Genomic DNA, 16362 nt, shown 5'->3' with positions numbered 1-16362 from the left:
TCTCAAAGAATATCAGGTGATGATACTTATTAGAATCAGTGTGCTGCATTTGAGAACCACACACTTTCTTAAACTAGCAGAGAACCGTGACAATGAAATTGCATACTTCTGAACAAATAGAAGTGATTCCTGTGTTGATGATAAAAGGAGATTTTTGGATCACTTTTCTGTTTCCTGAAAGTCTTCTATGTAAGTTTCACAGTTTATTGTTTCATTCCAAAAGGTACTCAGTTCTTTATGCAAGATTATATGTAATATATCAAAAGGTCATAGGAAATGCAAGCTAACTGAGTCACAAGACTGCTTATACTTTCATGCTATTTCCTCCTTCTAACTAACATAATGCCCACCACTTAACACACTGTATGGGATTATGAGCTTCAAAGGAAGAAAGTTTACAGCTGCTCGTGCTAAGTCTGTTTTCAAAGTGCAAATAGCTGTTTTTTGTTTATCAAATGGCACACTATTGTAGAATCTGAAAGCAGTGCTGGTAGCATAATTGTGTTTGGTGCAGAAACTGTGGATTCTGCTCCCACACCATGGAAATGGAGTGGTGATATTGTAGTACCCATATGATTGTTTGCATTTTAAGGGGGAAGGGGTGCTACACTCCTGAGTATGTCCTCCTTTGTATGAGATACGTAGTAACTATGAATTTGTTCCTATTACTATATAACTTAACTTACCAATTTTTTAATGTAATGTAGGCAATTAATTATTCAAGAGCAACAGGCACTGAATTTATAGATAAAACATTAAAATGTAAAGTTGTCAGTAGCAACCTCTTCATTAGTTACAAATTTATTTAATGTGGAATTATTCAGATGGTTTTACTAATGCAGAGATTGTACGTATCGAGTGATATTGGTAAATTGTAACTACAGAAGTATTGAGTGGCCTTTTATGGTTGAAAGTTTCTGAAATGGGTAGTTATTGGTTCATACATTTTGTTTCATTGCTTATTAAAAGAATGTTTAAAACTACAAATTTAAAACCCACTCTAACAAGTGGTGCTGGTATTATACAAGGAATATAATTTAATACAATCAGGAAGGTGAATCAAAGAAAAAATGTGTACTCAATGCCCTAAAAAGTGTGTGCAAGTAGTCTGTTTTGAAAACAGCCCAAAGGTAAACTTAATCCTCCACTGGCCAGATGCATTTTCTATGAATGTGGGTTTTCATGCTATTTTAATGAATGTGAGTTTTGAAGTTTCAAGGAGTATGAGTTTCAAGGGCAGAGAAGTTTACTGCTCATGCTAAATTTGTATTCATTGCGAGACTGTATTGTTTGTTTAGCAAATGGCTATCTGTGTGTTATTTTATTTCAATATCTGTTAACATTGTGGAAGTAAATAAGAAAACAGTATGCACACTGATAGATTTGAACACTGTGTATGGTAACTGGTGAGAAATAGCCAAGTAATGGAACACTGGAATGACTGGGGAGGGGGCTGCTGTTGGAGGGTAGGGTTGCTGCAAGAGTGATTGTGGGGGTGATCTATTACCCTGCTTAGTGCCCTATTTGACCATGATCCAATTCTGGCATTTAAAGTAGGAGATAAGTACACAAAGGTAGTTGCAGTTTAACTACATTACAAGGTATATTTTTCTTCTTATGCATTTAAATAATTTAAGGAAATTACTGAAGTGGCTTTCTTGGGGAGTGACCTACCTGTGGGTGCGGCTTAAATAGGGTTGTTTCGTGAGTATGTTGTGGGTAGGGCGTAAGGGGCGCTGGAGCACTACTTCGCCTAGGGAGCCATTTCAGCTAAGGCCGGCCCTGAATGAAGTATTAATATAACAAACAAAAATGAAGAACGCTGTTTGAGTCTCCATGAGTATTGTTTATAGTGAACTTTTTTATACAAATTTTGCATCATAAAATGTATTACAAGTGAACAAAAGGTGGAACAGTTATAACAACTTTAACTGGGGGATCTCGCTGCATAAATAAATAAGTAGGACAGTAACAATGTTTATGCTGTGGGCTGTTTAAAAGACAGGATGATTTAATATTATTTACTGTGCATTTTGCTTAAAAGTATAAGTTATGAATGTGACACCTTTTTTGTGGTGCAGGTTTTTTGTTTTGTGAAAGGAGTGTGGTATGTTTGAGAGGTGTGCAGTACCATATTTGCTCTGTAACAAAGTGCAGTGGCTGTAATAGTGGCAGTAGGTTGTACTTAGTGGTAATAATAAACATTCATAGTGCAGAACACAGGACACATGAGAATCTGTTACTTTGTAGCATCTGAAAAACTAAAATGTAGCATTTTGCTAAACTCAGTCACACAGATACTACTTAACAGTGCATCCAGTAAATCAAAAAGAGCTAATAAACTAACACACAGAAGAGATTGTCTAATACTGAAGCCAGTAAACAGTTGAAATGTAACACTGGTGGCCTTTTAGCTTAGATGTGCCTAGATACATGTCAGACTTTGCTACTGTGTATTAGGTGATGAACAAACATGTAATGGTTAGCCTTGCATCCTCGTACTTATTAAGGGCTGTCATGTTTTGCTACAAAATGTTATGCATATCAATCCTAAATGGATGCAAGATAAGAAAGATAAAATGAAAAAAATGGAAAGGGTTGATTTGTGCAGTAGATGAGTGTTCTATAGACATACATTGTTATATTTCTTCTTCTTTTGCTAAGATTAGAGGGCTTTCTATTTTACCCTTTAAATGAATGCTATAAATTTTTCTGTGCTAAAATATTGGGCTGTATGCAGCATTTTGATATTCTTTCATTATGTTTACATGTCTTGTCTGCCTCCTCTTTTCTTTTTTATCTGTTTGTACTTTTCCTTGGTTCGCAAACTGTGATCTCAATCAAGTCAAGACTGTCCAGGAAAATCAGGAAGAAAGTAAATTGTATTAAAAAAGAAAGAAAGAAAGAAAGAAAGAAAAGTGAACTTCTAATTCTGCAACCCAGTGTATGGGTTATAGATAGGTTGAAGAATGTCCTCTATTAAGAAGTCATGCTATTAGTAATGTTATCACAAGCCAGTAAATAGGAAATTGCTTAATTTGAATCAAGATCAATCATCACATTTTTAGAAAATGTTGATACACAAGAGGCAAGTCAGTCTGTCTGTCTTCTTTTTCTTTTGGCTTTTTCCACTAGGAGTCGCCACAGAGGAGCAACAGTCCACAGAATGATTGGCTGTGGAGTTTTATGGTGTTGAGTTGCCAGCCCACCGCCCGACCTTCCATAAAAGGTGCATGCGCTCACACCTAGGGCCAAGTTAGAGTGTCCCATTCACCTGCCACATGTCTTTGGAATGTGGGAGGAAACTGGAGCATCCAGAGGAAACCCATGCGACCACAGGCAGGACATACACACTACACAAAGATGGCACCCGCAGCTATCCCCATTGGACAAATATTATATATCTGCATTTAACTTAAGTTCTCATGTGCAGTGCCCCCTTTGCAGACTCAATGTTACTTCCCAGTTTCTTGGTCCTAATTGTTAAGGATTATGTCAAGATTTGATGTCTGCAACTCATGGCTAGTCATGTCAGCTGGTCCCATTCAGGTGCATCCTATGTTCATATTTGATCTTAGTATCCTTGGGAATTAAGTAAACTGTGTACCCAATATAAATGCAATGGTTTTGCTTTTGTATTTACCAATACTGGGTCACCTGTGTCAATGAGTACAGCTCTCAGTTTGTCTCTAAAATATGAAATCAGACCTCTCAAAATGTTCTCCAGGCAAGCAGCATGAAACACTGTTCTGCCTCCTCTGTACCACCTCAGTAATGGGTGCTAACCCTAACTCCAATGCTGCCTGTATAACACTGCCATTACACGACACATTGAAATGCACAACACATAAACAACCCCATACTAATAACATTAAATCTAGTCCCTATCTAATCCTAACCCTAAAATCCACACACTTGTATACAAACATAAAAGACCTATCCACAACCCTAACCCTGACACATGCACGCACACACACTCTCATACACACACACACACACACACACACACACACACACACACACACACACACACACACTCTCACACACTCACACTCTCACACACTCACACGCACAAAGGCTGTCAACTTCTCTAGTCCCACCCAACTTTCACATAACTTTCATAGTTATGCTACATTATCAGGCAGATTTTATTTTGCATAGGCTTTTAATTCACCTTTATGTTGTAATTGTCACCCCAGCTGTAGTGTTAATGTTTCTCATAGGATTGAGACTCTAGTGAGGCTGTAATACTTTGTTTCATCAAGTGAGCTGTTATGTCTGTTTTTTGACTTGAATGTAAATATTATGTCTGTACTTAACTTGCTTGTAGCTTTTCTCTGCTACTTTTGTTTATACATTGCATGTTTTCTTATTAAGGAGCTTTTCACTCCAGGACTCCACTGAAAATGGACATCTGTCCATTGGACTATCCCAGGTAAATGTAAAATAAATAAATTTTATATGTAACCTAGCTGGATTAAAGCAGTTTTAGTGAAACATCTATACTGCTGGCACCTCTATTATCCCAGAGAACTGTTTGCCACAAGCACATATCATCTGAGGAACAGAGAAGAAGCAAGTGTTTATGGATGTCATTCATATATATGGGTGAGCCCTAGAAGAGCCTTGGTCAGCACCTAAGTGAGCTTGAATCCTGCATTGTTTCCTTATGAGGAATATACCTTACTTTCTAGCTTGGCAGCATGAAATATAAAGTATTTAATCCAGGTGTTATAATTTACTGTTAAAGTGAGATATCCTTTAAGATTTACTGTTGTGGTACCATAAACAAAACTATATTCTAACAGGGAGAAAACTGCCTATCTCAGTGGGCACAATACATGTTGTCCTGTCCACTCTTCTATATTTAAATGCACACTTTAAACAGTAGTTACATTATCTTATTATTTTTTTAATATGGGCTGGTCCAAAGACACTTTTCAGCCATGACCACAGTAGGCAAAAGAGAATAATTATTATATTGAATATTACTTTATAGATGCCTACAGTAAGAAAAAAATATATATTTAGTTAAAATTCAAACCACAACATTTTACATTGTTGGTTAGTTACAGGGAAACCTTTGCAATAATTACAGTGAGTTCAGGACATTCATTTTTTCATTACTTAATATAGCAGATGTGCATACAGTACCAGACTAGGTTAGGGACTGCTGGAGAAACAAAGAAAACCTAATAATGATAAATAATAATAAAATAATCACTTGTCAATGCAGAGTGTTGCTTGCATTCAAACTTAACTGCAGCAAAGGTAGTTATAGATATGTACCACATAAGGTGTCCAGCAGATTTAAAAAAACACATGGGTAAGTAACACAAAAAAAATGGAAAAAAGGACCAAAACAACACTGCAACCAACCACTTAATAGAATGAATTAAATAAAATAAAACAAAAACAAAGCGCTTTCATCTACATTCAGATACACATAGACTTCTTCAGAGTGATTGTGTCTACCATTGATGATGCTGTTAAATACAAAAGGGCAACCAATCCTAGACTAGGCACAGTGCACATTTCAGGGTGATGTCATGAACACTGGTTAGATGGGAATTGTAGTATATTGTTTACATGACTAATATGTGGTTACAATTCATTATAAAAACCCACTGCAAAGTTAAAATTGTAAATATATAACTATAAGCAAAACAGTCTGTGTGGTATCCTTCGAAGTCTGACAAACCCAGTATGTCAATATACTGGGTCGAACAACAAATAATGTGGAAACTTCTCTGTGTGGAAGGTCTAAGATTCCCTAGAGTTTCTTAGAGTTGAGGCACCTAATAAAAACCATGATATGAATATCCCACCTAATAACAGGTGGTAGAAATACTTTCTTTAAAAACTTTCCAAAGTATAAATCCACTAATGAAAGTAGGGAAGCACAAGCTAGTTCATGTTGAATATTCATTGTTAGAAACTAAAATATTAAGATACTAAAGTAAATATATAACTATAAATATTGTAATAAGTACATGAACAAATACTAAAATCACAATGAAATACAGTAGGAGCGTGTGTTGTCGAACAATTTTCTAAAAACATTCTTCTAGTAGTCTTTATAAATACTCAGAAAGTTAATTAAAAATAAATAGGTCAAGTAAATTATGCAGGTAAAATAGATTGTGGTTGCCATAATTACACCAATCCAGCTCTTTTCTTTAATATGCAAGCAATTGAAATGCTATCATTGATACCTGGTGCTGATGAAGCATTAAGTGTTAGCTGCCAGTATAGTTCTTTACACTTAATTAACTTGTCAGCATCTCCACTAAAAAACTGGCAGCTGTTGCCCTATCAATGATAAAAAATGTAAACTTTTTAAAATTGGCAGTCAGTAGTATGACTGTATAATGCATTTGTTGTTTTCCTATGTTTAATGTTATAGCCATGCTCCCAAATTCTTTCTTTCAGCTTTCTAATTGTTTTACCAATATAAAAGTGGTGCAAGAACAGCATGCGTCAGGATAAGCTATAAGGGAGGTATTGCAGTCGCACCTCCCAGGACAAGGGATAGTTCTTTTAAAATTCTCCACTAAAACATAAGGACCCTCATTAGTAAACTTGCAAAATTTGCAGGCTCCACATTTGTGCATTGATTCATGTGCCCTCTTTAAAATATCTCTACTACCTGGCACTTCCAAATGAGATTTTATATTCTTACCCTTCAAAAGAACAGTCACTAGAGTAGTACCTGAGAGTCTTTTAACTTCACTAGGAAAAAGTACTTCCCAGAATAAACTAATAATGTTGGTGTGAAAAAAGACATCCGTACTCTACGGGCTAGAAAAAATAGGGGAGGACCTGTCAAAATCAATAATATTAGTGTCTTAAGTAAAGTCCACAATAGCATCACAAGGTGTTGTCCTGATTCTCAAAACAGGCGGAAAGCGGTCAATGCAATGTTTAACCACTAACTTTTATATTCTATTGAGCAGCTGTAAAGAGTAACCTCTTTCAAAAACATTCCAATCAAATGCCTAATTTCATTATCAAAATGACTGTCATCAGATATTATTCTCGAGAGCCTAACCATCTGGCCCTTGACAACCTTTTTTGGTGAAAAGGGTGGCAACTTTCAAAATGTAAATAAGCATTAGAGAATGTCTCCTTCCTAAAACTGGTAGAGGAATAACATTCATTAACAAGATTCTTTTCTAATAAAATGTCCATATAGTTAATCCTGTTAACACCATGAGAGTAGGTCAACTTAAGAAAACATGTACAATTTTGCCAAAGGGTATGGGTTTGCTGTCATTGTTCTAATGTGCCTTTCCAAAGAATAAGCACGTCATCAAGAAACCTAAAATATCCATGGACCAATTAATGGAAATGGGGCAGTGAACGCTACGTTTTTCTTCCACATGGCCAACACCATGTTGGCATTCAATGGGGCATATGCCGCATGCATGGTAACACTGGACATCTGGTGGTAATACTCTCCTTCATTTCATAGTATATACAATTATTGTTTAACACTAATTCGATGAGGGTAGTAACCACATGTGCATCCTGAGTGGTCAAGTGTATATATTCAGAAAGGAAGTCAAAAAAACATTCTATTCTGACACCATGAACGATAACCGAGAAGTCCACATCTACAGTGGTAAAGATATCATCATTTTATTGCAGTATGTCTAATATTTGCAAAAGATGCCAAGAGTCTTTTAAAATGTAAATCTCAGATTCTAAAATGGATTTACATCTATGGTCCACAAATTTCACCAATGTCTCTATCTTAGTCCCCTTAGCTGGGGGGATTGACAATACATTTGTGGATTTTTGGAATACCAAATATGGATGCTGTCTTTGGCTTACTAACATTAAGATATTCCCACTCTTCATGATTAATATCCCTCTGCATAACCATATGTAGCAAAGTAAAATCCAACTTAGCTTATGCAATAGAAATTTTATTAAGTGACACCCTGATATTGTAGTTTGTTAACCGAGAAAGTCCATCGGGCCATATTGAGCACTTTTTCAATGGAGGCCCAGGGAGAAAAGCTCCAAGTACATACAAAAAAAATATATTGGCAGTTAATACAATTATAGGAGAGAAAGCTCCAAGTGCATGCAAAATTTGTTGGCAGTTAATACAGTTTTAGGAGAAAAACCTTCAAGTACATACAAAATGTATTGGCAGTTAATACAATTTTTAAAGCAAGAAGTTGTAGTGAAAAACAGGTAATGAGATATAACATGCATTTTTTTAGACATATCCTTGTTAGATAATAATGAAAGCATTTTAGAAATAATAATAAAAAATATTCATGACCACAACCCCCCTCCCTTATTGGATTTCATGATATGCAAACCTTTTCTCATACATGAAGGTTTGTAGACATTTTATCTCCTTGTAAGTTAAATTATCATAGAATGGTCTTTTTTGGCAAAAAAATCTTCCTAAATTCTTGTTCACAGATGTTATCAAAACAGAAACCTATGAACTGGGGGGGGGGGTGGGTAAAGGTACTTCTTCTTTTATGTGGATCAAGTTTAACTTTGTCGGCCAAAAATATTTTAAGGTTAAGATTTCTAACAAGATTTCTAACAAACAATTTCAGCTGAAACAACACATAGACTATATCTGATTTAAAATTAGAAATAAAATTGAATCCCTTCTTAAAAACAGATGCACACCCTGCAGAAGTGATAGTGTCAGGCAAATTAAAAATATTGAAAGAATCAATGTTACAGTCATTCAAATCTGAGTTACATCTGCATTTACAAATTAGTTTCTCCTAAAACAACACATGTTCTGAAATCTGTTGGGGTCTTGAGTCAGTTCCTGAGCCATAGTTTGAGTCCCTGTGTTGGCTGGTCAGTCTCTCTGATCTTCTGATCTGAGGTCCCTCTAAAAAAACACCTCTTCACCATCCACTGTAGGCTCATCAGCCACAGAGTCAATGTTGCCCCTAAAAAATGAATTATGTCCACACGTCGATAGCCAGGGACTGGATAAGCCTTCCCCTTCTGTAACTCTTCATGCTTTATTTTTGTCTATACCAATGTCCACCTTTTGAAAAATGCCATAAAATTGCTGCTTAATGCTTAAAAAAAGTAGGTCCATTTTAATGGCTTCATTCAGTGCCTTAAGCTCGATATCAAGTAAAATAATCTTCGAATCATTTTCTCTAATAATAAGTCTAAGAAGAGCCATACACGTGTTGTTAAATAGCTTGACCAGTTCATGGAAGAAAAGCATGTTTGGCTCTATTCCATTAGGCCATCTCCAGACTTGGAGCCCCTTAGGAACATGGTTGGTCTGTGGACATTCATTTAGGTAAGAGCAAATTACAGATTTTATTTTTCCTAGCCGTACAGTACAGATGTCTTTTTTACATCAATAGTATTAGATTATTCTGGGATGTAGTTTTTTCCTAGTGAAGTTAAACAACTCGTAGGTGCTACTCCTGTGATTGCTTTTTTCAAGGGTAGGAATATAAAATCTCTCTTAGAAGTGACAGGTATTAGAGATATTTTAAAGAGGGCACATAGATCAACGCACAAATGTGGAGCCTGCATATTTTGCAGGTTAATTGAGTGCCCTTATGTTTTAGTGGAGAATTTTTTAAGAACTATCCCTTGTCCTGGGAGATGACTGCAATACCTCCCTTATAGTTTATCTTGCCATTTGCAGTTCTTTACCTCTTTTTATATTGGTAAAACAATTAGAAACCTGAAAGAAAAAAATCGGGAGCACGTCTATGACATTATACATAGGAAAACAATGAATGTGTTATACAGGCATAATATTGACTGCCTCAGTTTTAAGAAATTTACATTTTTTGTCACTGATGGGGCAACAGCTGACACTGTTAGTGGAAATGTTGACAAGTTAAGTAAGTGTCAAGAACTATACTGGCAGCTAAGGCTTAATGCTTAAGTCTCCATTGTTTGTGTATTAAAGAAAAGAGCTGTGGTGGTGTAATTATGGTGTGACAAAGGGGGATACTGTCAGCCCAGCTATCTGGAATTTTGTAAATAATTATACGTCATTTGTGAATATCAACATGATTCATATGCTTGTGTTACAAATAAATTAAAACTGAATGTCATATAAGATGGTTTGTACATACATGTACTAAAGAGGTATTTTACAAAGCGCTGTTTAAAGATGTAACCACAGCATGCCCTACTGGATTAAAACAAAAGTGTACCTGCACTAATTGTAACTGTTTAGATGTATATATTTTAACAATGGAAACTGGAACACAAGAGGTTAACTTCCGAAAAATAGCTGAAATTAAATTACCTTATGGCCATGTAATAAAAGGATGTTATCTTTCAGTTTCAATGCAGTAACATATATGATGTCTAGAACTAAAGGTTTTATGTATTGTCTTGGAAGTGTTTTATTCTTTTATGACTTCCAGGATCTGCCTTAAATCTAAGAAAAACCCTTGTCTGTGTATTTTCAAAGGTAGATGATAAATGCTACCAGCTGTGTCAGTGTGGGTTTTCACCTGGGATAGAATCAGTTGACAAGAAATGATGTAATTCTACAAGCTATCCCAGCAGTAAAATTTGAGGTATTAATTTGGGAAGTCTCTTGGTGAGAGACTGTATTCTGTACTTTGTCTTTGACCCGACAACATCAAGATCCACTTACCACATCTGCCTTTGCTTGCTCTGAAGTTATTTATTAGGGTACAGTAATTCTCTTAGATACAGTCTGGAATATAGCAAAGCCTAACTTAGATGTTTTTCTTTATTTATTTGAGATTGTCTAATGTTGTTTTAAATATTTCCTGTGATTTTGAACACTGATGTAACTGTAAGTATATACTGAGTATTTTCTTGTTCTTTTATTACTTATTATTAAGTATATTTAAACTTTTCATTGTGGCTGATCTGTGTAGAGACATATTTATGTTCTGAGAGTACTTGCATATTTTATTTGGTGACACTATGTAGGCCACACCTAATAGCCTTGCTCTTGGTCAAACTACCATTTGTATTGATAGTAACATTACACAGTAAGATCTATATACTAAGTATTTTCTTGTTCTTTTATTACTTATTATTAAATATGTTTAAACCTTTCATTGTGGCTGATCTGTGTAGAGAAGCACAAACTGAAATGGTTTCCTGTCTGTACGGCAACTGCACGACTGAAAACAAAATCCAAAAAACAAAACTCAGCCAGCAGATCGCGGTAAGCTGTATAAATTTATTAGCTTGTTTAAAGCACCACAAACAGACCAGTTTTGGCCCAGTTAAATATTAGCCTTCTTCAGTGTTAAAGTAAAATAAAAAATGTAGTACCTTATATAATGAACATCCAGGTGCAAATAATGCCCCTAACTTAATTATCCATTTCTTTTCCTTTGAATCCAAAAGGCTATGCCATCCAGCTTTGTTAGCCCTGTTTCCCATGATTTTGTCAATTACTGTGAATCTAAATGTAGCATTAGGATGTTTAATTGTATACTTTTATAATGCATTGCTGGGTTTTTTATTTCTTATCCCATTAAAGTGTTCTGAAATCCGAATCTTGAGGGGTCTAGACATCTGTCCAACATAGAAGGCCTTTGACAAGAACATTGACAACTACAGGTTGCTAAATAGATAAGCCAATCTGTCCCACAATTCGCAAAAAATGGAATCTGGAAAACATTACCCATATTGCTACTGGAAAAATCCTTAGTTTTATTCATAGCCTTACAGTGGGTACAGTGGCCACAAGGTACACAACCTGTGAGTAAGTCCCCAACTATAGTCTGTTGTCCAGAAACCCCCAAAGAGTGGCTGATATGTTTGTAATGGCTCTGCTGGGACCCAATGTTTCTCCCCTTGCAGAATGAGAATGAACACCTGTCCCATAGAATGGTAGAAAAATAATCATCTTCTCTTAATATGGTCCAATGTCTCTGAACAATATTAAGTAAAGTCTCCGTATTTCTACCATAAGTTGTCACAAGACGGATGACAGATTGTTGGTTGGTCCCTTGTTCTTTATATTGTAATGCATGAGTCCTGTCTAGTGAAGAGACTGTATTGCTAGCACCCAAGACGTAACCCATTGGATAGCCTGTGTCCCTGAATATATCGATAAGGTCATTCCTATAATGAATGTAACTATCAGGCTGGGAACAAATACGTTTCATTCTAAGAAATTGGGACTTAGGTATATTTTTGCAGATGTGAGGTGGATAAAAGCTGGAGGCATGGAGTACTTGCAAATTTTATTTGGTGACACTGTGTAGGCCACTCCTAATATCCTTGCTCTTGGTCAAACTACCATTTGTATTGATAGTAACATTACACAGTAAGATTGGACACCCTTTGTTAAGGACCTTAAGGTACCGGTTAGCATTGTCGCCTCACAGCAAGAGGTTCTCCTGTTCGATTCTCAGCTGGAGCACCTTCTGTGTGGAGTCTGCATGTCCTCCCCATGGTCGAGTGACGTATAAAGACATGCAGGTAGATGTGTGTGTGAATGGGTGTGCCTTCCTTGAAGGTTGGGTGTCAGGCTGGCAACTCGGCACCGTAAAAAAAAATCCACTGCCAATCATTAGCGGACCAGAGTTTTGCTGTGATGACCCCTAACTGGGAAAAGCCAAAAGACATTACTTTTATCATATTATAATTACTAAAGATAACATATTTTATAGTGATATAATGTGTTTCAGCGTACTACAGATATATTTTCAACAATGGTATACCATAGTTTTAAAAAATATTTTATTTATTTTTTGTAACATTTGTTTACTGGGAAAGTCCGACTTGGAACAAGCCAATTTTCACCGGAGGTGTTCCAGACACGTCTTTGTAATGTGGTAGGAAACCAGAGTACCTGGAGGAAACCCACACAAATGCAGCGAGGAGACTCTGCTCAGAAGGCACCCCAGCTGAGAATCGAACTGAAGAGCCTCCTGCTGTGAGGTAACAACCCAACTGCTGCACCACTGCGCTGTCCAAGTTATTAGTAGCTATTAGAACTCGATCTACAAAATTAATTTATTGTATAATGTCTCTGAAAAGCATTTGCTAAGTTTTAAATGTTTTGTTGTACCTTATGCTTACTAGAGTAAAGAATATTGCATTTGTTTTAAACTCTTTTATACCATTAATTATGCTCATATAATATCAGAATTGTGGAACACTTTAAAAGGTAGTCTCTTTCTGCAACTGTGTCATATCATATAGCACTAATGGGGGTGCCAGGCTTTTTTTTAAAATGCTAGTTATTAACGCCCTTTTGTGTGATCTCTAGTATTTGGTCAGCTTTTGCTCAAAAGGATGGCTTGCCACTGCATAAGGGATTTGCCCTTTTTCCTCTGATTGTGCACCCTTAGAACTGGTATATAAAATTAATAGGGGTGTGAGAGGTGCAGATGAGTTTGCCCCCTGCAAAACGTTTCTCTATTCTTTTTATTCTCAAATGCTGTTCACATTCTGAAGCTTCCATGCATTTGTGATTGCACTTGAATGAGGTTATTAAAATGAAATAGAAACTTGTCAAGGAGCGTATGGTTTTACTAATTTTACTGTATTCTTTAATTGTGGAGGTTATTAAATTTAGCTGTATAATTGAAAGTAAACTACATTTTTACACTTTGCATTTTGTAACACGTCTGTTGTTCTATAGTTTGTATGCAGAGATAATTCACCATGAGCATCTCTTATGTAAATTTGGTATAAATTGGCTGTGCTGGTGGTGTAGAAAGCAAAGACCTGACTGTGATCCAGGTAACTCGAGTTTGATTAATGTCTCGGGTGCTTAACAGTACTGCTAGGGAGGATAGGCGTGTCTGATCCTGGTGGTATGGGAGAATAATGGGCAGAAATCTTGAAAGCAAGACACATTGCCAGGCTGAGCTTGTGAGAGGGTTAGGAGGCAGGCTGCATTAAGGGCCTAGGATAGGTACATCTTCAAGCAACTCCTCATTGCCTCCCTAACTGACATCTGATGTCATAATGCTGGGATGGACAACTGCACTTGGTACTTCTGTCTGGCTACTGCATACATGATGGCTTTTGGTGCTATGTCCCTTGTCTCCTGATGGGGTCCCTCATTTCTAGGTGTTCTGTAAGACTTCTGTAAGGCTGACCCTCTGAGATGTTGGGCTGCCCACCTTTAGCAAGGGTTATAGTGGGGATGACTTGGCAAGAGCATTTGGGTGATCTAAGGATTGAGTGGTCATGGGAAATAGGAGAACATCCAAAAAGCATAGTGGGGTGGAGGAGGGAAAGACATTATAAATCTTAGCAACTGTGCTATATGCCTTTGAGTTATCTAGAAAGCATGCTTAGATTGAGCATCTTTTGGAAGCCAGCTTAATATATTTTGACAGGTTCCCAATTAATTTGCTGTGTAATTTACTACAATGGCTCTTTTAAAAAACAAAGGAACTACATCCTTTAAATTTAAAATATGTTTTATTTCATAAAATTGCCTTCATTTCTATGTAATACTGAAATGCTTAATACATTTTCTTTTATCTTTGTTAGCTTCATTAACAGATAAAGCAGGGTCAGTATTTAACAGTGCTCGAAGACTGGAAGTCGTCAAAAACTGCATTGCTTATATATTTGAAAATAAACTTCTGGAGACTGAAAAGGTAAGCAATATTTGTTCCTAGATTTCACATATCTTCCTTTTCCTGCTTATATGGAATATACCCTTATATATGTGACATTTCAAATGCTAAGTATGACAGTTGCTAAGTTTCATGTATTGCACAAGTAATGTTTCTCAGATTATTTTGTCTTCTGCTTATTTTTTATTTATTTACGAAGGACATAAGAATAAGACATTAGCACATGATTTGGGCTATGACCTGTGTGATGAAAAGCATATAATTCCTGGAGACAAATACATAATACTTACCAAAAGTGGGAGGAACCCATAAACAGGCACTACTGTGATGCACAATCACGCAGCAGATCCTACAGTAAATCGTTAGTGCAATGCTAGTTTGAGGCCTTGGGTATACTGCAAACTGCAAGAAATATAGATAGTAAAATGTGGCCCAAAGAATTCATGCAGAAATGGGTAATTCTAATCCCTACTAGGACTGGAATGGCAAAAGCAAGTTCTTCTAGATGAGTGTAGTCAAAAAAAGACTTTTAGGCAGAATTGATAATTGAAAGAAGTGAGAAGAGGAAACTTGATAAACCATCAGCAAGAAACATTCCCAGAGGAACAGCATTATTAGCTTTATTTATTTATTTTACATTTGTTAACTGGAGTAGTCCGACTGGATACATGTCCATTTTCAGCGGAAGTCCGGGGAGAAAAGCCCCAAGATAGAAAATACAGTAAAAATCACAAAATGATTACAAGTTACACACAGTTTACAGGCTCCAGTTCAGCAAGCAGGTAATATAATCATACATTTTTAAGTGTTGACAAGTTGACTAGGCAATGTAACATGATTACAGACTATAGAGGAGGATCTAGTCAGGTTTTGAACAAGGACGTAGCCGGTGAGTTTTACAGTATAGCTTGAGGCTTTTTTGAACTAAGAGAGGGTTCAAGAGTAAGACCAGCAGGAAGAGAGTTCCAAGTTTTAATAGAGTTAGCAAACAGAGAGTCCCCAGCACACTTGCTGATTTTGGATGTTTGAACCCGTAGTATATTAGAAGGGTGAAGTGACCTCAGGTTGCTATAAGGGTTGATGATTTTGGATGTTTGAACCAGTAGTGTATTAGAAGGGTGAAGTGACCTCAGGTTGCTGTAAGGGATGATGATATTTTTACGTGCAGGCATATTATCAGGATAGTTGTGAACTTTATGGACAATTATAAGCTGGTTGTACTGAAGTAGGCTATGCCATTTTAGCCACCTCAGAAGATTTAGGTTGTGACAGTGGTGGGTCCTATAGGATGTGCCTGTTGCAAATCTAGCAATATGGTTATAACAGCTGGAGAGTTTGCTAAGAGCAGATTTTTTGCAGTTAGTGAGTAGAGGGGAGGCATAGAGAAGAATGGAGAGTAGATGGGAATGAGTAATAGCAGTCCTAGCAAATGGAGTAAGGAAAGGTTGGATCTTATAGAGGGAGCCAAGTTTTTTGTTAATGGTGTTGATAGTTTGATTGACATGGTTATCAAATTTGAGGATCTTGTCTGTTGTGTCACCTATGAGTTTGGTTTGCGCATCTGGGGAGATAATGCTACCATTATTAGATTTTATGGTAAAGAGCAGTGAGGAAGACTTACAGGTGGGGGAGAAAAGAAGCAACTTTGTTTTGTTAGGGTTTAATATCAGCTGAAGGTTAGAGAGCCAGTTTTCAACTATATTGAAAGTATTCTGGGTTAATGTCATTAAATCTGTCTGGGAGGTGGATGAACAAATCAAGGTGGTGTTATCCACATATTGGATACAGGTAGAAT

The 16362-nt window shown here is 36.5% G+C and overlaps 1 protein-coding gene across 1 annotated transcript in view; it reads left to right on the top strand.

Moving 5' to 3' along the window:
- The window catches only part of SBF2 (SET binding factor 2), a 3151758-nt gene that overhangs the window by 1892528 nt on the left and 1242868 nt on the right, over positions 1-16362 (top strand). Inside the window, exon 19 of the mRNA XM_044058929.1 lies at positions 14479-14588. Coding sequence (XP_043914864.1) covers positions 14479-14588 — 110 coding nt within the window. The remainder of the gene's footprint in view (positions 1-14478; positions 14589-16362) is intronic.

This window comes from Protopterus annectens, chromosome 17.part0 (assembly GCF_019279795.1).
Source record: "Protopterus annectens isolate FY-2018-M chromosome 17.part0, PAN1.0, whole genome shotgun sequence".
Classification (NCBI taxonomy): domain Eukaryota; kingdom Metazoa; phylum Chordata; order Ceratodontiformes; family Protopteridae; genus Protopterus; species Protopterus annectens.
Note: the sequence above shows the minus strand (reverse complement) of the source record. Positions and strands in the feature narration are given on the sequence as shown.